General features: G+C 35.9%; 2 protein-coding genes across 4 annotated transcripts; both read right to left on the bottom strand.

The window, feature by feature from the left end:
* Nucleotides 1-15,370: 15,370 nt before the first annotated feature.
* Nucleotides 15,371-17,318, bottom strand: LOC118437366. The gene is made up of 2 exons (XM_035856321.1): nucleotides 17,064-17,318; nucleotides 15,371-16,792 (listed from the first exon to the last, which is right to left on the bottom strand). The coding sequence occupies exons 1-2, from the start codon at nucleotides 17,189-17,191 to the stop codon at nucleotides 15,766-15,768; spliced, it is 1,155 nt and encodes a 384-aa protein (XP_035712214.1). The 5' UTR covers nucleotides 17,192-17,318; the 3' UTR covers nucleotides 15,371-15,765.
* Nucleotides 17,319-18,680: 1,362 nt separating this feature from the next.
* LOC110855705 (fructose-2,6-bisphosphatase TIGAR) lies at nucleotides 18,681-25,356 on the bottom strand. Of its 3 annotated transcripts, none has more exons than XR_004836105.1 (7): nucleotides 25,190-25,356; nucleotides 24,811-25,051; nucleotides 24,266-24,406; nucleotides 21,206-22,824; nucleotides 19,937-20,177; nucleotides 19,557-19,784; nucleotides 18,681-19,236 (listed from the first exon to the last, which is right to left on the bottom strand). XR_004836105.1 is itself a non-coding variant. In XM_022104115.2 (7 exons), the coding sequence occupies exons 4-7, from the start codon at nucleotides 21,229-21,231 to the stop codon at nucleotides 18,958-18,960; spliced, it is 687 nt and encodes a 228-aa protein (XP_021959807.2). In that variant the 5' UTR covers nucleotides 21,232-22,824; nucleotides 24,266-24,406; nucleotides 24,811-25,051; nucleotides 25,190-25,355; the 3' UTR covers nucleotides 18,681-18,957. The 3 variants fall into 3 exon arrangements, 2 of the variants coding, with proteins under 2 accessions (XP_021959807.2, XP_035712322.1); XM_022104115.2 differs by having other exon boundaries at nucleotides 19,644-19,784; nucleotides 25,190-25,355; XM_035856429.1 differs by lacking the exons at nucleotides 18,681-19,236; nucleotides 19,557-19,784; nucleotides 19,937-20,177; nucleotides 21,206-22,824 and adding an exon at nucleotides 23,702-24,055.
* Between the last annotated feature and the right edge of the window lie 452 nt (nucleotides 25,357-25,808).

Consider the following 25,808-nt stretch of genomic DNA (forward strand, 5'->3'; position numbering starts at 1 on the left):
CCCACACTCTGTCCGCACTTTTCCAGCATTCCCTTCGACGTAGAGTTGACCCATGACGCCAGCGTGAAGGTGACGACATTATTGATCAAAGCGTTCACTAAGAAAAGGGGAAAAATGAGAAATCCCGGCATCGCGATTTGATCAAGCATCGTTACAGACACGAATTGCGATACGATTTGAATCGCTGGAATGGCGATAATGATGGCTGGGGTGATTCTCGTCATGAGGTAATCGTTGAACATTTTTTCCAAAATGTGTACCTCCCGATACGTTCGGATGCAGAGTTTGTGATCGACTAGGTTATTGGCACGATCCATTTTGCTAGAAATTAAAATATTGTTATTTATAAATATCTTCAATTACGGGCTTCGGGTCACTTTGCATAATTTCTCACGCAGGTCGGTTTACATAATAATCAATTATGTAAAACCCAACTATGCATAAGTATGTTTAGATCGCTTATTATGCATAATTTTCCAATCCGGGATTGGCAATCCCATCCCCAAATTGATGTGAAATGATATTTATGCAACATGAAAAAATTTGGCAATTTAGACGTTATGCAAGATGTGCACATTATGCAAAGTCACCTGGAACAATTTTATGTCACTATTACGACATACCTTCCAACGATTTGGAGATAATTCAACGTACAAGTAATCCCCACAAATAGGACGTAGAATGAACAGACGCTACCGCAGTAGATGCCTTGTGTCGCCATCCATGTTTCGAACACGAGAATTATATTTTCCGGGCCCATGTTTGTCCATTTTATGGTCGAACATTGAGTCGACGTCGAGAGGAGGAAGGGCGGGAAGCATGGATCAAAGAGGAGGAGGCAAAAAATGCCGACAGGGAAGCCGATCACGGAATAGTTTAATGTCATCATGAAGAAGAGCATGACTTTGGCTTGGGTCGATGCTTCCATAGGTTTCTCATCTGGAGTTAAATTCATAGTTTATATGTTAATAAAAAATAGTAACTAAAATGCTTTATATATTTAACTATTAGAAATCCAAGATTAAAATATTACCAAGGGATACTCACGTATGACTCTACCGAAACGCTATTGATAAGTACTACCACGGAGTAATAAATAGCTAGGTATGCATCTCAGGGCTATGCTGATGATGTGGCCCTGCTTTGTACTGTTAGTAATTTGGACAGTACGCTTTGTCTCTTGCAGTTCGCTAGTCTCAGGGCTTTCGGTGGTTCTTTTCGCAAATAAGGGCAAGATCAGACTCAAACCACTCGACTTGAAGGGAAAGAGTCTAGATTACAGTGGCTTCACCGATGGCTTTATCAGATTTCTAACAGAATAGTACTGACTTTATAAACTATTTAACGGGAAATCTATAAATCTCGCTTGGACCGGTTTAAATTTGTTCAGTTACGAAAATATTCGAATCAATTTTTCATAATACCTCAATTTGACTAGTTTCTATGTAATTAAAATTTCGTCGTGCCAAACCGTTACCTTTAACCAGCTCTCCTTCAAATTTCACGCATGAATTGAGCACTTGAACAGGTGCGATATCCAGTCGAAAATTCCATTTGTTATTCAACAACATGACATACACTCCAAAGAAGCTGAAGCCCTGGAACTTTCTCTGTACAGTGAGTGGTCCAAAGCAAAGGTGGGCAAACATTGCGGCCACATACAATAGCGTAAGTATGCATTGAATTCGGTAGATTTTTATGTCTCCCGAACTCTCGATGAGCACAAGTTTCCCCGAATTTTTATCAAACCTGAACGGAACGGATTTTAGAACGCGGCAGCGATTAAGATGACGGACTAACAGTGGCAAAAATTGGGTCGTATACATTTTAGGAAGAAATATGTGAATAATGTAAATTATGTATTAGTAAAAATATTAACTTGATTATGTAAAGTTGTGCTGGAAAAGGATTGTTTGAAGGTTCAAATGGCAACAAGCCAACTGTTTATGACGAGCAGTGGATAACGTAATATTTAAGGTCATTAAAGGTTGATCAGGAACCGACCTGCTTAATAATTAAGTACGACTTACACATCTATGTACATATTTCTGCCAAAATAAAGGTGTATATTCGCCGACTTAAATTAAAATTAGTGTTGATGACACTATCTCCAAATTATAGCTACACACGTTACTATGCGACAAATCGAATTTTCAAATTAAGCACAATTCTAGTAATGCATGGTAATAACTTCTAAATACTTATACCCATATAAGTAAATACATAGTATCATGTCGTGCAATTGCTCTATAGGCTGCCTTAATTTTCTGCCATTTAAATTTACCCCTTAATTTCAAATTAATTGTGACATTGCGCAATCGAATCTAATTATGGTAATGTTCTACATATAGCTAGGGTTCTAAAATAAAAGGCTACACATAATCTTTAATAATTTCGTCTTACCCTGTATAAATATTATGTTTTAAACGTAGGAAATATACGAACGTGCAGTCGAGAAATTAAGAATGTATCTTGATTATAAGGAAAACCTTGTAAAATAGGAGGAACACATAACACAAAAAGGGTATTGAGAACTCTGCCAATTAACTTTAGCATTATGACGCTCCAGCTTTTACGTCAAGTTAATGATAGATATATCTATCATTAATGCTGAAATGGAGGTACATAAATATCCCTTATGATGAGATAATTGCTGGAAAGGTTACGATGTTTTCAAACCACGTTGTGTATGTACGAAATTCTGCTTCAGTTGTCCTGCATTCAAATTTGCTCCTTAATTTAAAATTAAGTGTGACATGATGGCATCTAATTAAGTGTAATTTTCAGGGTTCTTACATAAGTAATGTACATATATACACAGATTATTTTTAATTCCAGGCCTACGGTACTTAAATGTTTTGTTTGAAACGAAGGAAATATAATAACAGTGCGTATGTATAGTACCATAATTAAGATAATATGTACATAGTGTGTTATCTTAATTATAAATAAAACCTTGTTCATAAAACTGAAGTAACGCATTACATAAAAAGGGTGTTGAGAAGTCTGCAAATCGGCATTAACTTTACGCATAGACAGAAGTTTGTTTTCAAAAACAATTATTAAAATCCAGCTACATAATTATATCCCTGTCCTACTTTCGCATGTAGCATTATCTCAAAGCACCTATCAAAACAAAAGAGCTAATACTTATTAGCTCGCCCTGCGTAGCACGAGAGCTATTGAATTCCTCTTGTCCGTCCGTCCGTCTGTCTGTGTGTTCACGAGTTTTTTGCATCAATTGATGCTAATTAATAATCCCCTTGACCATTATAGAATGAATTAGGCGCACCATTGGTATCGAACAATCCGTGGCGCAAATGGTCCGTCCATATGTCCAACCTTTAAACCTTTTTTTGTCATAAAGATTTTTTATATATCGGCTTGTGCGCACCCTTAAACATAGTTTGATTGTTTTGAAAAGTATATAAATGCAGTCTCAATTTTTTATTAAGTAAACTTTACTAAACTACATACGGGCAAAAAATGCATAGTTTTATAAAGTTTAATTTACTCCGGATTTAGTATAGCTTACACAATGAAAACAGAATTGAATGCATTTTCATTAAGAGTGCCTACGAAATTTTAATATAACAATGAGTTTACTATGTATGCATCCGTCACTGTAAGTCATATTATGATAATGTCATTTCAAAACGCATACATGAGAGAGGCACTTCACAACCGCTATATTATTATATTCGTTCCTGAAATTCATTTCCATCGAAATGCGGTGAATTTAGTAAATTGTTTCATGAATTAATCGTTATCAGTCAGAAATAGGTAGCATTTTGTAAACCTGCTCCTGTGAAATTTTGTCTTTTTGACTTATTTTAAAAATTTCCTATTAAATATATGAGTACTCCGATAATAAGTTCCTCAAAATATTTGCGTTAATAAGGTACTGAATATTTCTCTAAGACATCGAAATGTATACGACCCAATTTTTTCCACTGTTAGTGCGGCATCTTAATCGTTGCCGTATTCTCAAATCCGTTCCATTCAAATTCGATACAAAATCGAAGAAACTTGCGCAAATCGTGGGCCCCAGAGATATAAAAATCTTCAGAATTCAATGCATACTTACACTTTTGTACGTTATCGCTATGTTTGTCCACCTTTGGATTGGACCACTCACGGTACAAAGAAAGTTTCAAGGATTCAGTTTCTTTGCAATTTATGTGATCTTGTTGCTGGGAAAATGGAATTATCAATTGGACATCGCACCAATTCAGGTGGTCAACTCGTGTGTGAAGTTTGAAAGGGAGCTTATAAAAGGTTGGTATAATATTTAAAATCCTTCCTGATTTTCTATTAGCATGGAGTAAAATTATGAAATTCATGCAAATATATTTATGTATGGACGTTTCAAATCTATGCTAAATTTGTAAATATATCTGCATACACTCTTAAAAAAATGTTATGATCTTTATGAAGAGACACACTTTGAATTCTATAAATATAAAGCTGAGTATGCGCAATAAACCCAGAATAAACTTTACTCTTAACTAAAGTAACGTTGGCCTGGATTAGTATTGTTCACTCAATATAAAATTCAAAGTTTTCTAAAAGGGAACCATTAAGTTTACGAGATTGGAAAAACGGGTTGATAATTTGTCTCATCAAATTTGACCTCAGGTGAAGAAAACATGGAAATTTCTACCCCAGCTAAAATTATGGTCGTCTTCATGAACATCCTTCACTATTCCCTGGTCGCCTATCCTGTCGGGATCTTTTTCCTGCTCCTCTTCGACCCATGCTTCCCACCTTTCCTCCTCTCGATGTCGACCACGTGTTCCAACATAAAGTGGATGAAATTGGGCCCGGAAAATTTAATCCTCGTGTTTGAAACGTGGATGGCCGCTCAATCGATCTATTCTGGGGCAATGTGGGTCTTCTATATCCTCTTCGTGGGGACCATTTGTATTCTCAATTATTTGCAAATTATATGCAGGTATACATATAAACAAAAATCATGCCAAAATATTTACTAGGTAAAAAAGAATCTTAATTTTAATAGCAAAATGGCCCTCGCCAAAAAACTTGTCGACCATCAACTATGCATTCGAACGTACCGAGAGGTCCACATTTTGGAGAAAATGTTTAACGATTACCTAATGAGTAGAATCACACAAGCCGTCGTCCTATTTATACCGGCGATTCAAATTGTGTCTCAATTCGTGTCTGTAACGATGCACGACCAAATTCCAATGCCGGGGTTTCTCATGTTTCCCCTCTTCTTGACGGAGACATTCGTAAATAATGTTCTTACCTTGACGCTGGCATCATGGGTGAATTCGAGGTCGAACGATATGTTGCAAAAATATGGACAGAATGTGGACCGTGTCAGGGGAGGGGAAGGTTCTTACTTAAGGAAGGAGGTGAAAGCATTAAATTGTCTGAAGGTCAAATTTGGCTCGAACTAAGGGACGCCGCTGGCTATTCAAAATTTTTGTCTGGCTCAAACCATGTCGCTAGTTTTGATACGGTCGTCTCGATAAGTCGCAAATGTAAATGTAAAAAATTTTTTTCGTTGTTAGGTATTTGCCTCACTAAGAATAAGTGCAATAAACACGATTATTTTAAAACAGTTTTGTCGCACAAATAACTTAAGTTTTGTTTGAAGACCATCAATTTTATTTAATTGGGTATTCACAAAATTTACGAAATTTATCTGCTGTGTTAATTGTCGTCGGAGTCCGTCTGCATATTAGAATGTGATTGGTTATAAAAGTTTGGAGCAATTTACACTATTTCATGTTTGGCCGAGATTTTGTTTTGTCAGTTCATCGCGTCTGATTTAATGTCAAGGTATACACGAGAACAACATAGACGAATATTTTTAATAATCCGTCTTAAACATAGTCGATCAAGTTTGCACGGTTATGAAATATGTATCTATCGGTATTACATATCACCAGCTCGAATAAATAACATATTCACAAATTTTTTAAATGCAATTGTATATGTACCTCAGACACATCCAAGTGTTTCTTGAAAGACAGCTCCATGTATTTATTATGCAAATTGACTACATATATATAAGCCTTCTGTTACCTACATATATGGACATAATTATAATTTTTGGAAAACTAATAAGTTACGTTACGTGCGAAAGCTAAATTAATGCATCACTTATGAATTTGCATGTTGCATAAATAATTCTCGTAACCAACATATTTTGATGAGATTGGAAACCTCATTGTCTTGCGAGTGAGATTAAGTCATTTATCCCTGGATATTTACGTAGCATCTGCATATCCGCTAATCATCAATTCGACCCGATCAATATTTTTGCAGCTATTGGGTTCTGGACGAAATCGATGTGCCATGAAAACCTAAATTACTCTGTAAATCAGAAATCCTAAGGTCTAGTAGATTAATACATATTTATTAAATCACGCAGACACTATACATTTGAATTACGTTTTACATAATTAAGTAAATTTTAAAGTTTCGTTATGACTACATAACTACCAACTTGTATAAGTTTTGTTAATCCCAGTGACCATTACTGGTCAGGAAGTCTACTGGACATTTTTTGATCGAATTTGTGTTATAAGGATAATTATCTGTCTGAGTAAAACTCATTCCGCGAAATAATGAGAAATTAACCCAGGACGACAAAACTTAGCTTTAGACAAGCCGACCAATACGCCGTCAGTCGACTTTGTCCTCAAGGTGAACTATCATACAAGCTACAATCATATATAAATCATTCGTCGGATCATTAAACTCCAACTTTGCAACAAAACTAACCCAGGTTGGCGAGAAACTACGTATCTTTAAAGCGTCAAATTAGACCCCCCCTGATCTCGTTTTTACATAATTTAGTCCTTGGACTAAAATAATTTTGCACTGACAATGAGTAACTAACTCACTCCAATCTTAACTCAAAATCAAAATGTCTTCCAAACGTTATCTCGTACCAGTTCTGCTAGCCATAGTGCTATCAGAGTCCAGTCCCTCCCTTCCGGTAATTTTAAATTCTTTGGTAACTGCATAATCAAATTCATTCGATTGAGCGATACGTTCGATTATGTTGACCTAATAGAGCACCTCATCCATGTCAACAATCCAACTAACCTGATCTTCACGGTCAACGGTAGGCTAAACTTTTCAAACCTAGCCAACCATGAGAAGAAGAGAGTACTAGACATTAAGTTCTATGAGGCTTGCACGATAACAGTTTTCGCTAAATTCGCAATTGAAGATAACCAATTTCGTGCAAATTATGTATTTCTTATGCGAGAAGCTCACAGGGGTACGAAGCATTCCATATTTATTCTTATATCTCAAGTTCCCAATCAACACGTAATGTCAATACTGTATAGATTCGAATACCGCTTGCCGTTGAGACTTTTTGTTGTCGATTTAAAACCATATCTCAATTCCTCAAACTTGCCGTATACTTTGGAAATGGAATGGCTCTTTTTCTGTATCTTTTGCAAAGACGAGTTCATCCCTATTAGCTACAATGTGAACATTAAGGTGATGACATTACGGATGTTCCAAGTACACCAGTGGAGAAACGACGTTTCTATTGCAGCAATTCTACCACAAAAGTTTAAACCAAATAGAATTTGTGGGAAAGGCCAATACTACATTACTTCACTCAGAGAAAATTGCAATATCGATGAAATGAAGTATTTAGCAGTAGGTGACATTTTAAATATCACGTTTCTCCAATTTCCCGACTCAGACTGGGCAATGTATAATTGGGGTTATTTCCACCAGGATTTGATGCATAGCGAGTACTTCTACAAGGATTTAAATATGCTGTACTCCTTTCGGTATGAGGGGCATCACGCGATATACTGTAACTTCAACGTGTGGTCAGAAAATTCCAATTTAGGTATGTGGATGTCTCCGTTTACTTCACTGGTATGGACGAGTTGTGCATTAATCCTAGTAACTCTGGTGATATTAAGAGTTTTGAAAGACGTCGTTGAATGTGGTAACATTGCTGTGAACTTTGAGTTGATAAAAAATCTGGGAGAAGTAGTCTTCGCAATATTCGCGACCTTTATCAAACAAGCTTTAAATAGTAAACATCTCTCAAAATTGGTATTGGTACCTTTGCTCTTCACAAGCTTTATGCTACTTTCACAGTATGAATTGTTCCTGACGACTAATCTGGTGATACCACCGCGCTACGAGAAATATCTTACCCTTAGAAAAGTCTTTGCCAATGACTATATTCTTGTTTACGCGGCGCAATCTCAGGAAGGTAACGATCTCCTTTCAATCACGTCGCTATTGCAGCAGGAATATAAGCAGAAGTCCTTGGGCAATTTCCCGCATGACAAAACCATCCCAATAAGGTATGAATGAATAACTGGGGATAATTTTATGTCCCAATACTATGTACAAATACGGTAGCATAATACGTCATAAACAAATTAATCAAGTGATGGCACTAATAGTACTGGTAGGTATGTAGGTATGTACCACCTCAAACGAACTGGCAACAATGTGCATGAATACCTAAGACTCCACTATATTCAAATTTATTACAAGAGGAAATTTATTTCAGCTTTGTTGCAAATTTGAATGTCGCGGATTATTTTGTCATACATATTTATGTGGTTGCTATCCGATTTTTACCCAATTATCACATTTATTTTCTCTGCAGTTAAATTGAGTACTTCATGCAATTACCTTTCTTACCAGGCACAGCTGGACCAATTTGTCTGCCTACGTTACGAAGCATACTCCAAGAAATGTCGTCCTACATAAAAGCAAGGACAAGGCCCTTCATTTTTTTCTTCACTTGCAAAATCGCCTATTGACGGGGCAATATGAGTGCTTTAGGGTTTATAACATAGCCCTAAACTATGTGTGGTTTGCCATTGCGGACACCATATTGAGGGTTGAAATTGGGCAGGGGATCAAATGTCTTGAGACGGGAGGGTTCCCTCATCTATGGGAGCAGCAGTTGGAACATTTATCAAAGGTGAGAACAATGAAATGGCCGTCAATGCGAGTGGCGTCACCCTACATTTCGATCAACACACTGTCACCCTTCTTCAACGCTACTGGCATAATAATGGTCCTGCTTGTAGTTGTTTATATAGCGGAGCTTATATCCGACGAAAGAACACGGTGTCGATTAGTGGACGGGGTCAGGGATTTTGTTACCTTTGTAACAATATCTACCAGTTCTGCACTTGTCAAGTTGTGCATTTACTTGGGATGTAAGAAAGTGAGGCGGAAGAAGTTTAGGAGGAAATGAGTTGCCAATTAGTGCTTTAAGTATGTTTTGGGTGACTAAAGGTGCCAAAGTTGACTTAGGATAAGGTCGTACAATGTCAAGTTTGCAGGGTCGTACAGCTGAATAAATTTTCTGCAAATTGCCTGTATCGTTTCTCTGACGGATTCTTGATACACTTAACCACACTTCCCACATTACCAATGCTTTTACATAATTATTTATGCTTCACGGCCCATGGATATTTCAAAACTATAATTATTTATTGTGTTATTTCATACCCAGCCTGAAGTGTTATTTCATACCCAGCCTGAAGTTAAGATATTAAAGTATTAGGTAAACTTAGAATTAGCGCTTCATTATATTTAAGTATTGCCAATTAAATAAATAAAAAGCAAAATTTAAAAGTGATTAAATGAATGAAGAATGGATCTGCTACTGTGCACATTTATTCTAATGATTTAGTATTAGTTTAAGAGTGCACCAATGTAAAGTACTTAAATAGTACGAAATAATGGAATACGATAAATTCGTTTTAAAATGTGCAAATTGGAATGGCTTATTTTGTTCCCTACTTATTTTCAACTCATTGCTGGGACACAATAAAAAATTTAATGTATGCATTGTCTCACATTTTATTAAATATTTTTGCCTTCCTGCTGTATTCTCTGGTTACCAGTCAATTAAATTTAAGCCATGGAGACAATCAACAGATTTGTGTGGATATATATCTTTTTGGCAGTAGCATTTTCTGGTGAGGAATTGATGCTTTAATTCTTATCTTTTTCTATGAATTTCCTAAATGGTTATTCGGTTTTAATAGGAATTCTACCGGAGGATTCGTCATCAACGAAAGTATTCTGCGAACTGAAATTTGCAGGTTGTTTAGGTAGGTACAATGTCATCAAAGATTTCTCCTACAGTAATGAATCTGTAAAGATGTTTATGTGTACATAGTCCCAACTCGGTGCAATCTTGCGGCTATGTTTTATACATAGAGGGACTTTTCGTTCAGGGAACAATTAACAATTTTTATTTTCAGCAAATATCTAAAAAAAATTGTAGAACCTAATTAAAAGGCAATTAGATATTGAAAGGGATATAATTTTTTACTTGGAAATATATATCTAAAATATTATGGCTTCTGGTTAAATCAGTAAAATAAGTTTCCCTCTTTTCAACAGCCAAAGAGAATACTGCAAATTTTTGCAACAATAAAATACGGAGATCAAATTACTGCAAACCCATTCCGTCCACTCGATATGAAAGGAAGAATGGCCACTACAGATTGATTAATCAAGACCGTAGTCTTGGAGGGGATATATCCAGTGGAGAGAAGGACGCCCTTGTAGAGAGCGAGGCAAGCTGATATTTCAATTGATTTATTTGCGTCAATTTTGAAAATGTATTAAATATAACATAATAAAAAATTTAAAAAATAAATAAAATAATAGTTATTGTCAAACAAAGTAAATAAAAATTGAGCCTTCAAATCCCCATAGATTACAATTAGAACTATTATTTTTTAATGTCGAGTTTGCATAACTCTGTCTACATACAAAATCATTTTTGTGCCTAAAAACATCTTTGTAGCGTAAAAATACAAATATTTTCTACCAGACAAATATTTTATGCGTGGATTTGAATGTCGCACAAAATTTATCCACTAATTTTGCAAATGTGAACTTGATCATGAATACAATTAACAGGTAATATTTGCCAACAATTAGTTCCACTACAAGAACTAAAATTGAGGCAAATATTCCAACTAAGGAAATCAGAGAGACGAACGAAGTCTCCCTTGCCTCCATTGACGTCAATTTTATGTAGTTTCCTGAACTGCAATGCTCCTTAGATTTCGCATAAAACAGCTCATTTCGCACACCCAAGTGATGCCCGACTAGGGCGCGTTCCTTCATTTGGAGCAATCTAAATTAAGAATTATTAAACTTTTAACTAAAAAATTTTGAACGAACGCCTTAGTAGAGTTAAAATAATTTACGCTGAAATTACACTTTTAAAACCAACATTTGAAAAGTAAATGTCAAATTAAGTGTGCATTTCCTCTTCAAAAGAGTAACATCATCTTTTTAGAGTGTACTCCTCAAAAAATATAATTTTTGATTTACAAAAATTACTTCAAATTGATCCCCTCCTTTTGTTCCCATTCCTTCCTGACAATCAAACCAATACTCCTCTTCGCCTCGGGCAACGCGAATCTCGTAAAACTTTCGCAAATCAAACTTTCGTGGTAACGATGCAATTTCGCGATGCGATAAAAATATCCCCAATTTAAAATTAACGCCATCTTCTTATCCCCATCGAGAAGGGTCTTCATCAATGAATCAGTATCCGTGGTAAGGACGACTTCTTGCGAAAAATTGTAGCTGTTCTTTAGCAGCTATATAAAATTCAATTAAGAGAATACATTAATTTGCTGATTATTCCTTATAATTAGAAGTATCGCAATTTGAAATGATTTAAATGTCTGAAAACATTGAATTTAATTTTTAACTCAAGTACATATTTCTATAAAATGAATGTCCGAAAATACTACTGGGAATATTAAATTCCTCTAATTTCCGTGTAATTTCTCTGCGGGTAGCGAGTGAGTACAGACTTCCTAATTAAAACTCCGAGCATTTAAATATGTGTGCCGGACAAATTTGCATAATTTTTGAGAAACTTTTTTTGGCTATCGTTTTAACCAATTTTGACGGGAAGAACGTTCTTATTTTCATTCTGTTGAACCTTACCATAAATTCTTTCCGCCCAGTCTGGCTAAACTCGTGTGTCAGAAAGGAATAAGAATGTCTCAACAAATCGTTGACATCTTTAACCGGGATTCTAGCATCGGTAATGATAGAATATAAGCTGGCACTGTACACGAAGAGGAGACATGTGGACAAAATCGATCCCAACCAGGAAATCAAAGTCAACTTTTTGTCAGGCATTGAATATCCTAAAATGCACGAAATTTACACAATTTTTCTTAATTTCATGTTACCTTAAACTCGCTATTTATAATTTTGGTCACCTTGATTACTCAAGTCGGAGAAAAAGTTCATAACAACTTCACCCGCGTATTTCGTCTTATGAAGGACTAACAAATGAATTAATACGAGTAGGAGTATCCAAATTAACCAAATTTCTAATGGGAATGGTTCCCAGTAGATGCTTCTGATCCGATGAATTCGTGGTTGTCGGAAAATGAGTTCACTCCTAGATTTGAATTGTTTAAAACCATTATAAAAATTGAGATTAAAATTGCTTCGGATTCAAAAATTATAAAATTTATTTTATATTTAGCTCGAATTAGAATTGGACGTACCCCGCATTCGGAATTGTTGACTGTAAAAAGCTCACATTTTTTGCAACCCTAGTCGATAAAATATTCGTGAGAGGGACATAAGTCGAAATCAGATCCACCTCGGAATTCGCGATCATGAAAAGAATCTTTTTTATCAATGTGGAATCATTTCCCCATTTCGTTTGTTCAGTAATGTCCACGACGATTTTTTTCTGGCTGTAGGAGCAAAAAGTGAATTATTCAGATTTTTTAAATTACACACCGAATCCCTCTGGCAATATATATACATAACTTTGACTCTTTGCGGACACTAATTTACATTTCGATGACAAATTTCGGTGACGATTGTCACGGGGTGGTGTGCATAAATATGTGGCTTCACCGGAATGCTGACGATCTTTGTCATATCGCCCTGATGTCACCAAAGGGTGACAATTTATCGCCATTGTGATAAAACCACATACATTCATATGTACACTCCTTCCGTTCAGTGTACCAACTTTGATAAATATACTTAATTCATATCCTTCTTTCAAAGTCTTCTAATATGTAAATATGTTACCAGAGCCCCAAGGAAAATTCCAAATCGGTCATTATATTTTTGAAATATTGTAGAAACGAAATTTCCATCCCATCGTTTGGATATCCCGTCTCGTATCCGACCTGTAGAAACAGATCAAATAAACCATATGTATTCAAATTCCTTGTTCAAACAAATATGTACATAAATAAAAACGTCTAGACATTATTTCTTCCGAGTAAGGCTTATCGTCACCGGCCAACCAATGTACATGTGTTAAATAAAAAATTATCGTATCAAGTGTATGTATCTTCACTACCTAGTACTCCCTCAATAGCTGTTACAAGATTTTCCGGGTAAATTAAGCATGCAAGACAATTTTTTGGAAAGTTGTACTATTTTTTATTTAAATCCCCATGCAATTGTCCGTCAGAAACCATGTTTCAAAAACTTTTGTGTCCCAAGGTACCAAATTGATAGGTCAGCAAACATGGCGTGTTGCAATTTTTCAACCACATTTTGATAAACAAAAAAATCCGACATTTTTAAATTGCTCTATAAAAATCGGAATTGATTGCAAGGTGGTCGACCGTACCATGACATGGTGCACTGACACAAATAGTGTCGATGACCAAAAAAGAAGTGGCGGGAGACGGTCAAAAAGGTCATCAAAATTAACCAAGTCACGAAAAAATGGATTCCTCCGAACTCATGCCGAGCTCTAAGAAAATTTCATTCACAAATGAACGGATGAAGTAAAAGTAAGTCCCGAGCCCTTAAACTAAACCTTGGACTTCAAGATTTGAGGAGAACTACTTCCTAGCTACACGCAAAGTAAAAACAGACCCATCAGAACCCGGGCGCTGATCATGCGGTACGCGCTTGACAATTGGAAACGGATATTTTTAACACATCAGCCACATTTTTGGGTGAGGCCAAATAAAATATCAAAAATACCGTTTCAACACGCTACAAGTCTGGGCTATTCGTAAAAATTTCAAAAATGTTGATCGTACTTACCATCCTGGTTTTACGATTTTTTGATTGGACATAAGTTGGTTTGGGTCGAAAAAGTGTATTTTCTTCCTCTGGGGGTGAAATTTCGTATCAAAAAAATTTTTGCAAGTTCTTGAGCGAATTGTGGAACCACTGAACCACTACCTATACAAAAATAGCGCCACGACTTTCAAACAAGGCTCGGGTCCTGCTCATGAGATCAAAATATTAATTGAGTGGTAAAAATCGTAAATTCCTGACTCCATTTCGGATCAAGAAAAAAATTCACTGTCGCCGAACCTAACCCTGTTGGAATATGATATATTTTCAAATCTGGAGCTAGGTGCCTGTGCTAAACCCCACACAAGTCTGGAATCCATAAAAAATTCAACAGTATAGAAATGAGGTCAATCTCCGTTAGAACGCGTGCGTACTCCGATCGAGTGTTTGATACCAAGACTCCCGGCTCGCGTCGCCTTATAAGATTGACAATTTGATACGTGAATAGTGTTTCCTACACGAAATTTCATTGGCTTTTCAGTTCTGGACTTATTTTTTCCAAATTCGATAAACTGGGTTCGCTACAACAAGTTGTTCTTGTAACACTAATTAAGGGAGTACTGGGTAAATTGTGACCTGCATACTTTAGAACTGTGAATATGACAAATTTCGATTTGTTATCACCATCTTTCAAAATAAATAAGGGTGGATCATCATTTCCTATACGATCTCACATCCTGACAATTTTTGAAATATACTGCACAGTTGTTGCTCAACTTTCCCAAATATGTACGTATTTATGCATATAGTCCAAATTATAAGTCAACCGGTTGAACCACTTTTAGCCTAACCGTGCCAGCCTGGCGGACGGACGGACGGGCATGCCGGTTCCGTATGCCTGATTCGGGTATTAAAACATATATTTTACCTGAACAAATCTTCTATTTTTCTTACCGTAATTTCTTCACACATTTCTGTATTTTTCTATCTTTAGTTTGCCAGGCTGGATACAAATATAACGGAAAAACTGGAGCATCAATTTATGCCCGAGCAAAAATTTTGATCGATTGAGACAACTCTCTATTTAAACTGCATTTAAACTGACAACTGTCAGAAAGTGAAACTGATGGACGTAAACACTACTTCAGAATAAATATATGTAGGGATTAAGCACGTTCAAAAAATATCCTATCCTTGAACCTGTCATGGCAATCGCATAAGATGGATCATGAATGACGCAATGGAAAAACATCGATAAGCTTGTATTTTGTTAATTCGGTTATTTACCGGTCACGATCAGTGTATAGAAAATGATAACTGTGTGATAGGTACATTGATTAATATTTCCTTTACTTTGCAATCTTAGGTACAGGTTGATTAATGCAGACCGAAATTTATTTACGACTCGTAAATTACGAGAAAAGTTGGTGTTTCTTAGTTTTTCCGCGCAGCTAATTTAATAACGGTAAGAACAATATGCATACGACAAAATTCCTTAATGGTAACATTTTAGAAGCATTTTAAAAATTATTGATAAAAGATAGATTTGATCAGTACTTCTTACTAAAAGAATTCCATAAATAATGCTACCATTAAAAAAATTAAATTAATTTCTGACAGATTTCTTTAGTTTAATGAAATGTATTAAATCTAGTTCAACAGCAGTTTTGCGCTACATATAATTTAAGATCGCCCCCTTAGAACAAATATTGACACTAATATTTACAGTTACTGAATAGTCCTCCACTCCAAAGGATAGTACAAGTATCGATATTGCATTTGATAAAACAACTCGGACTCCAAATCATCCGAAAAGTGAGACACTTTTGCCGCAGTCATACTCCAGTGGGGCGCTATCACAATTTTGTCTTCCCATTTTGCGAGATAAGCCACCCACCAGGAGAAAGTGCGCGTCGAAATGATAAAATGCTTACATTTCGTGGCCACTTGAAATTCTTGTAATTTCGTCAAATTTGATACAACGTGGAAACTATAATCGTCCCGGGAATGATTCAGTTTACGTAGCAATTTATGTCGTAGGAAATTTAAATCGTCCCCAAAAACGTAAACTGAAATTGGACCAATTTTATCATTGTTCCGGTCTCTTAATGTCCTCAAAATTTCAGAAATTCCGGAAGCATAGTAGAGTGGGTCGTTTTCTTGATGAAAGTCGCCCGGGTCAAGAAAAACTGCTACAGTTTCCCCGATTTGACCTTCCATTTCGATAAATTGTCCCCACCAAAGCGCCGCCCCCGTTGAGTTTGTCTTCGGGGCAAACAGAGATTTGACTTCATTCTTATACGGGGCAAAATAAATTTCCGAGCGACAATTTTCCCCCTGAGATAAACTCAGGAAAGAATCTTTGAGCCAAATAGTGGAATAAGTTTGCGAAAGGAGGTTCGAGCTGGAAATGTGAACGAGTTTTAAGTCTGCTAAGGGATTCGATTCGTTGATCGTGTTCCACGAATGGATCGGAACTTTAAACGCGCCAAGGGATGGGGCAAGGTGACCTGTCGTATTGCCGGGTAAAAAAGAGCTAATCGGTCCTCTGATGTAGAGCGGGACGTTATGTTTCCGAGCGAGGCCGTAGTGACAAGCATATTCAAAAAGTTGGTCACCAATGGTACCCTTAACTTCGAGTAGGACACCGTGCGGTTTTATTAAAGGTGTCAAGGCGTTCCCAGACACAGATGACGTTACGTAGTACGATTTGTCCGTAACGGAATTTAATTTAGGTTTTGCCGGCGGAGTAGTACTGCAAGTTATTTCGCCAAATTAGACATACACTTATACATACAAAATATGTCGCTACACCCTTAAGAACAATGTCACCTCTTTAACAAATAAACGCATTCGAAATTTTGTATTAAACTTTACTAAATCCAGAGTAACTTTAACTTAATCAGGCGTGAAGTTTAAAATGGATTTAGTATATTTATGTGGTTTAATTAACATTTTTCGAATCGGAGTTTAATTGTTGTCTAAAGCGTAACATTATTTTTATGAGTGAACATTCCTTAACTTACACAATATTGCCGTCCCAGTTGATGGGATTTGCTGCGAAGGTGAAAAACCAGAAGAAAAATAGACTTGTGACAAAAATCAAGTACTGGTTACACCTCATGGAACAAAAATTTCTAAGTGTACCAGACATTTTGAAAATTATGGGGCCGTGAATTGAAGCTGATTTCAAAGCGACAGATTGAAATTCGAGAAGTCTATCTTCCTAGGGGAATTTAAACAGTGCTATACTACTTATTAGCACACCTGTGTCACCACTGGTTTTCATGTTAATACCTTCGAGGAAGTCATGAATGGAAAATAACTGTATTTATTTTATTAAAGGTGTAACGTATTTAGAGTACCCTGTATTTTGTGCAGTTGCGCAGTCTATTAGTCTGAGAAAAATGAGATTTTATGCGCAATTGAGATTATGTAAGGTAGGTTATTTACAGTGTGTGGTTAAAATAGCAAGCATGCAAATGTGTAGGAAAAATTTCTCAGAAATGTGTTCGTCTGTCCAAACAAATCTTATGTGCATTTTACTGAGAAATGTGTGTACGTGCTGAGAATACGTATGTATGTATAACTACTGATACCTACGTACATTTGCAGATTTGTTTAGGTTGCCAGAAATGTAGATTTCCATACATGTGCATTTGTAAAAGTGGGCCCAGTTGCGGTTTATGTATCACGTACCTCAATTTATGTATTTGCATTTTTAGAAACCTGGTATATTTAGTGTGTAACGCAGGTATTGGTTTCTCGGAATTAGAATTGCCACCGCTTGGTATTAAAATTATACACGTCCCTAAGAATATGCTTTACCGATATGGTAATCCTTTTATATCGATATATTACTACACTCTTGGAAATAGGGTTACGATTTAACATAAAAGTAAACCTACATATGTGACTCTATCCCCTTGGTTATAAATTTGTCATCGAGTGGTTACAATTATCACCGACTAATTGTAAAGTTTCATCGACTTGGTATTAAATTGTCACTGGAGCTAATAAATTGATAACCAGTTGGTGACAAATTCATAACCACGACCACGGCGGTAGAGTCATATACGTTAATATTTTGGTATATAATAATCGTAAACCATACATATTTCTAATAGTGTACATACATGCATACATGGTCCGTATTACTTATCAATTCCACTTTAGCCAAATATGTATGAACACCGCTTGGTATTATTTTAATACTGGATTTCTAAGAGTGTAACCTTTTGCGTTCATGTGTACATAAATAACATATTGGAAAAGCGCTTGCAATTTATGTACATACGTACATATGCATTCTTCACCACCGTAAAGCCGTCATACATAAATCCAATATGCAAAACCTGAGTAAATATCTACTTCGCCTTTTGTGGCGAGATTAATCCGCTCAATTATTTAATTAACATGAATGTAAAGTGCTTCATGTTGAAAGGTACACATATACTTATTTAGATTTTGATGGTTTTTCAATAGAAATCTTACACGAAAAAGTATTGGTGCATTATTCTATTTTTAGATACAATAAAATAATATATACCTATTGTATAATAAACTGGAGCAATTAAAGTTAATGCTACAATTGTATTATTTCTCTCGGGAACTCAGAATTGAAAAATGTATTTTCATATTTTTGTCGAATCTCTCATAAATACTTAGAAACTTTCTTCATTTACTTATTAAGTCGTCAAGGTAATGTTGAAGTGAACTTGATTAATCATATTTATCACTGGGTTTCCATTACGTGGAGTTAGTCTTACATAATCGGCCAAAAAATTTCTTAATTGTCACAAACAATTGGTACGTAATATTGCATATTATGCATGTAGTTATTTTTTAATTTACATAATTTGACAAATTACAGTGAATAAGTGTAAATCTGTTGAGCTAACTGGGCAAAGAAAGAAACCCCTATTTTAAATCTTCCGGTAAGTGGTCCGTGGCATGGACCTGTTTCACGACAACTTTTCTCCTCCCGTTGTCAGCCTGCTTGTTGATCGTCATCTTGGTCGTGGCCGTGTTGTGTGCCGGCATGGAGCAAAATTTCTCTTCAAAGTCGATAAGGTCAATGGCCTCGTTTTTCTTAAGGTCCACCAAACAGTGCAAGAAACACATCAGCCAGGCGCCATGCGTCACCACGAGAACGTTTTCTTCCCTGCCCTCCTTGGCATCGACAAGGTTGCATAGCATCTGTGAAGATAATGTCGTAAAAAGTATATCAAATTCATGTGTTTAAGCTTTATGTTACACTCTTAAAAATAATGTAATCCTTTTGAAAAGTAAATAAAGTTGCAAATCAATATTAAGTAAAATGCACTAAATCCTATTAAACTTACTCAGGATTTAGTATATTTTGCTTAACATAGACTCAAGATCAAGCCATAGTGCAATTATTTTCTAAAAAGGTACCATTATTTTTAAGCGTGCATAGAGAATAATTGCATCAAATTAAACATAAAATTGTATTCCATGCAAAAAATGCAAGATTCTTTTAGCACACTTTCACCCACCTTTTGCCGACCCAGTAGAATTTCATTTAACCAAACCATACCAACTAACTATGTATGTAGGCACAGGTTTAATATAAAATTCTTTACGTTAAAGAACTTTTCTGTCCGGGCCTTCACATCTTGGAAACTTTCGCCACCCGGAATTTGCACGTGTGGAAAGTGAAGTCCAGTCTGATTAAAGAGTTTGAACATTTCCGATTGCGGTTGGTGCTCCAGATCACCGCAAAACTGGAAAAAAGGAAATTTGGAGGTGAAATTTTACGAGGACAATTATAATTTTATCTGTAAATTTCGGAATCATTTTATCTACGTATGTATGTATTCATGAATACTAATATGCAAATTATTTGCAAATTGTATACATTTTTTAATTCACGCACCATTTCTCGCAGGATTTGGTCCAAAACGATGCAATCTTCTTGCACGTCAGCATCCTTGGATTGCTTCAAGATGTGAAGCGTCGTATCGTGACATCTCTTTAAATCGGAGGAAAAAACCCGGGTGAATTTCTCCTCGGAGAGATGGCGACCTAAATGTTCCGCCATGGAAATACCCCTCTCCGTCAGTTCGCCATGGGTGTGGCTCTGTATTATGCGGGCCACGTTGCCGACCGTCTCCCCACTAGGATAAGAAAAGTTTGAATTATTAGCTCACACTGCGTAGCACGAGAGCTATTGAATTCCTCCTGTCCGTCCGTCCGTCTGTCTGTGTGTTCACGAGTTTTTTGCATCAATTGATGCTAATTAATAATCCCCATGACCATTATTGAATAAATTAGACGCACCATTGGGGTCGAACAATCCGTGGCGCAAATTGTGCGAATTAATTGTGCAAAATAGATCGAGAAAGGACTACAATTTTGGAATAGGTAGCACCGTTGGTACCGAACAATCGGTTATTTAAACTGATGCGAAACAATTGGGGGAATCGGTGCGAACCGCACCAAAACTGCAGAATAACTGATGAAAATAGTAACAAAAATTTGACACTACGGAATCATGATTTCTTGACAAAAAATTTAAATTATGTCAAAATTGGATATTTATTTTGTCGCCTTATTCTACACCATTGGTGCAAAACTACATGACCTGTATTTAGGTATTCTACCTGATTATCCTGCGCCATTGTTGCAAAATTTTTTGAAAATTCTACATCTATTTGTTCCATTATTCTGCACCATTGATGCTAAAACATATAAATTTTATACTTGCGGTTATTCAGCACCTTTGGTCTGAATTTAAATCAAAACCATATTAGCTCACCCTGCAAATGCTTATTTTGTCGGCTAATTCGGCACCATTGGTGCAAAGTGATATTCAAATTATTGCAGGGTGAGCTACTTCTAACGTTACTACGGTTTATTTGGAAATATATTTTACGAAATAATTGTTTTTAAGTCGATTTTTTCCCCAATAAAGTACGCTCTTAAAAATAATGTTCCCTTTTTGAAAAGTGAATGCATTATGAATTATAAATTAAGCAAACTACATTAACTCCAGAGTAGCGTGAATTAAGGGTAGAGCTTACTCAGCATTTAGTATAGTTTACTCAATTTAAAAGTCAGAATGCATTTGGATTTCAAAAGAAGAAGAACATTTTTAAGAGTGCGCTAAAAGTTTTATAAGATATTTTTAAAATGACGGACTCACTGTCGTACAAAGGTGACTGACAGCATGACAATACAACTTGTAAGATTTCTAATAATTTACAGAAATTTTGGGGCTCTAGCTATGTAGCTAGGAAGATTAGATTGCACTGAATTCGCACAAATCTGTACGCCTTATTTTATACTGCGTGGGAACATTGGTCATCCTCGTGACTCGTTTTATTTGCGAGGAATGGAATGCGCTGATTGTGAGGAAACTCTAACAGGGAAGGATATGCATATTTAGTTATGGAGTGAAACATTGTAACTAAACTATGTATGCATTTATTAAAAGCAGGTTCCATTCATATATATCGTGCGAATCACAGACAAATATGCATCATGAGGATGATGATGATGGACATGGGAGTTTTGTTTTGCTCTAGCCATTGTTCAGGTTATTGAGAAGATTTTTTGACGCAAAGACGTATATTAAACGTATAAATGTATAAATTATGTACATACTTACTTACTCTGTCACGGGTTTGGTCACCTTTTTTGCACGTGTATTTATCTTTATAGATATCTAAATATGCAGATGGGTCGGATTAGTTAGACTTTGACGTGCATGATCATGTTTTGAAATAATGGGTGGGTGGTGTCACGTACAATGCGATGACGCCAGCGGCGGTCTACATAGCTCCGATTTTGATAAAGCCACAATAATCATGCATTATTTTATATCTTGCATAAATAATTAAATGCATGTCTGACGATTTATCATCATACATATTTATATAGGTTAAACGAAGTACATTAGTTAGAATTTGCACTTTTCCCACAGCACAGCTAATATTTTCCTAAAATTTCTCCTCTTTTTGTATTGACTTTGGGATCTCACATCTTGATAATTTGACATTGAACGTTCTCACGACAATCTTCGCATATCTCGAAAACTTGCGAAGGGCAAAATAACTTTGCGAGAGTAAAAAAAATTCAGGAACGCCGTGGGGTTTTAGGTAGGTTCCACATTTGCATACACAGTCGTTAGGACGATTTTATTAGTGTTAATACTTAACACTTTCCCGTACCTATTTGTTTCCAATCAGGTTCCAATGGTAGTGGAAGGAATTCAAAGTTTCTACACTTCGTTTATATTATGTGTATACATGCATGAAATATGTGCATACTAAAATACATGCACATGCAAGTCTTGATCAGCCAAAGATATTATATTTCCTATTTAAAGGCCTGTCATCAGTACAAAATATTATCAATCGGTACAAACATAAAATTGCTTATTAGTTACTTGATCATTTGCAAAATTTGTAAAATTATGGTCAAGTAGGTATGCAAGTAATAATATCTACAGAACCACCTGGTTAAAGAAAGTACCCTCTATTTCTACTTTAAATGTTCCGGTAAATGTTCCGTGGCATGGACCTGCTTCATGACAACTTTCCTCTTATCGTTGTCACCCAACTTGTTGATTGTAATCTTGGTCGTGGCCGTGTTATGTGCCCGCAAGCGGCAAAATTTCTCTTCAAAATCGATAAGGTCAATGGCCTCGGTTTTCTTAAGGTCCACCAAACAGTGCAAGAAACACATCAACCAACCCCCATGCGTCACTACAAGGACATTCTCCTCTCCGCCCTCCGTGGCGTCGACGAGTTTGCAAAGCAGCTGAAAAAATTATGCAAACAAATATGTAAATACCCTATTAAAAATAATGTTCTCCTTTTGAAAAGTTAATACACTCTAAGAAACTTGGTAACTAACAATAAGTAATTATTAATACCATGCGGAGTATGTACGTATCTATGTGACTCTACCGCATGGTAAATAATTTATTATTGAGTGGTAGAAAATTAGTTACCACCTGGTAATATTTTCAAATTTCGCGACCGGGGTTATTACCGGTTTGGTAACAAAATGTCTACCACTCAATAATAAATAAATTACCATGTGGCAGAGGAGTTGGTGACAGAAATGCTCCAGACAGTTATGCTTCCGGCAAGTATGCGCGGACAAGAATGCTCCCGGACAGAAATGCTTCCGACACAAATGCTTCCGTAAAATATGAAAATATGCTTCTTGACACAAATGCGCCGACGTAAGTACAGCACAGTAACTCCTACCAGCAATTATCTCCTACCCGTGATATTATTTAGCCAAGAAAATAAACACCTTATATAATTGTGAATGATGCTCTGCATTTTCTTTATAATATTCTTCTTGGTACATATTTAAAAAATCAAAGATTTAAATAAAATTAAAAATATCCCCAATCAATAAAATTAAAAATATAATCAATCAATAAATTTAAAAAAATCATCAATCAATAAAATTCGAAAAAATCGTGGAGTGGCTCAATGCATTGTCTTTAAATGAGATTAATTTTATTGACTTATGTTTAATTTTATTGATTGATGATTTTTTAAATTTTATGGATTGATTATATTTTTAAATGTATTGATTGAGGATATTTTTAATTTATTGATTGATTATATTTTTAATTTTATTGATTGAGGATATTTTTAATTTTATTTAAATCTTTGATTTTTTAAATATGTACCAAGAAGAATATTATAAAGAAAATGCAGAGCATCATTCACAATTATATAAGGTGTTTATTTTCTTGGCTAAATAATATCACGGGTAGGAGATAATTGCTGGTAGGAGTTACTGTGCAGTACTTACGTCGGCGCATTTGTGTCAAGAAGCATTTGTGTCAAGAAGCATATTTGACGGAAGCATTTGTGTCGGAAGCATTTCTGTCCGGGAGCATTCTTGTCCGCGCATACTTGCCGGAAGCATATCTGTCTGGAGCATTGCTGTCGGGGAGCCGTGGCAGAGTGACGTAGATACTCCGCCTGGTGATAACTAAGTTACCGGGTTTCTTAGAGTGTACAATCTAGATAAATTCAATAGTAAGGAAACTACAATATGTAAATCTGGCTGGAGCAAACTTTACTCTTTATCACGTTAACGCTAGGTTAAGTCTAGTTTACTTAATGTGAAATCCAGAAATTTTGTTAAAAAGTAACGTTATTTTTTAGTGTATATAATTTCATAGCCGTATTTTATTATAATACGGGTACGCGTTTTACATAAAATTCCTTACATTAAAGAACTCTCCCGTCCTAGCTTTCACATCTTGAAAGCTTTCGCCACCCGGAATTTGCACGAATGGAAAGTAAAGTCCGGTCTGGCGTGAAATCTTCAGTAGTTCCGATTCCGGCTGGAGTTCAAGGTCACCGCAACACTAAGAAAAAAATAATTTTTGTAAGGTAAATTTCTTCGCTAAAAAAATTTTCACAATTTGTAAAACCAAATTCTTGTGCTACACTGCTAAAAAATGTTGTGGAGTCACGCAGGTAGATATTTATTGCCCGGTATCACATACATATGTACATACATAGTTGCTACCACGTGGGATTAAAATTGTAAAAAAAAGGTTCCTAAAAATTAGCTGATTTTATGGTAAAACCTTAATATCGAGCTATCATCGTATTTCTTATCAGTCCCACTTTTATAGCGTCATAAATATATGAATACCGCTTGGTCTTATTTTAATCCTGAATTTCTAAGAGTGTACGCTTTCTGCAAAGCTTTTCATATAAACGTATACGTGCAAATTACGTGATATAATTTTTTGAAATCACACACCACTTCTCTCAGGACTTGGTCCAAAACGATAAGATCTTCTGGTACGTCTCCATCGCTGGAGTGCTTTAAGATGTGCCGCGTCGTATCGTGACATCTCTTCAAATCGGAGGAAAAAACCCGGGTGAATTTCTCCTCGGAGAGGTGACGACCTAAATGTTCCGCCATGGAAATACCTCTTTCTGTCAGTTCGCCATGGGAGTGGCCTTGTATTATGCGACCCACATTTGCCACCGTTTCTCCACTAGGATAAAAAAATATTTGGATGGTTTGAAAATTAGTAATTTTTGCAATAAATTGTATTTTAGCTTGACGTATGTACGATTTTGGCAACAAAGTGCAAAAAAACGTTTTTAGCTTATTTTTAAAATGATGGACTCACTGTCGCACAAAAGTCACGGATAACATGGTAATAAAACACGGTGTAAGATCTTCAAGACTTCAGATCAAGTTTGGTCTGCTAGGAATATTCCACTTACCTAAATTCCTACAAATCTGTACGACTTATTATATACAGTTTAAGAATACATATTCCTCATGCTCGTGACTCACTTTTTGCGAGGGGTGGAATATCTTGATTGTGAGGACACTCCAGCAGAGAAGGATATACATAAATACGTTGACATGTGCAAAAACTTGCAAATTGTTTATTACCACATGTATGTACATACGTATGCAATTCATAAGCAAGTTCCATACATATGTAGATGTTGTGAATTATGTATAAGCCGGCATGATGATCATGATGATGATGATGGGCAGAGAAGTTTTTGCTGTGACTGCGTCCAGGTTATTGGGAAGATTTTTGGCACAAAAATGTATATAAGTCGTATGTATTTATAAAGTGTGATACGTTGTACATCACATACTCATCACAAGTCATCATGAGCTTGGCTACGTTTTTTGCTCGTCTGTCGTGTACATATGTATTTACATAAATATGTAAATACCAACATGTAGATATGAAATTAAGTAAAATGTGTAGATAGGTGGGTCGGATT

The sequence above is a fragment of the Folsomia candida genome, unplaced genomic scaffold (assembly GCF_002217175.1).
Source record: "Folsomia candida strain VU population unplaced genomic scaffold, ASM221717v1 Fcan01_Sc013, whole genome shotgun sequence".
Lineage (NCBI taxonomy): Eukaryota > Metazoa > Arthropoda > Collembola > Entomobryomorpha > Isotomidae > Folsomia > Folsomia candida.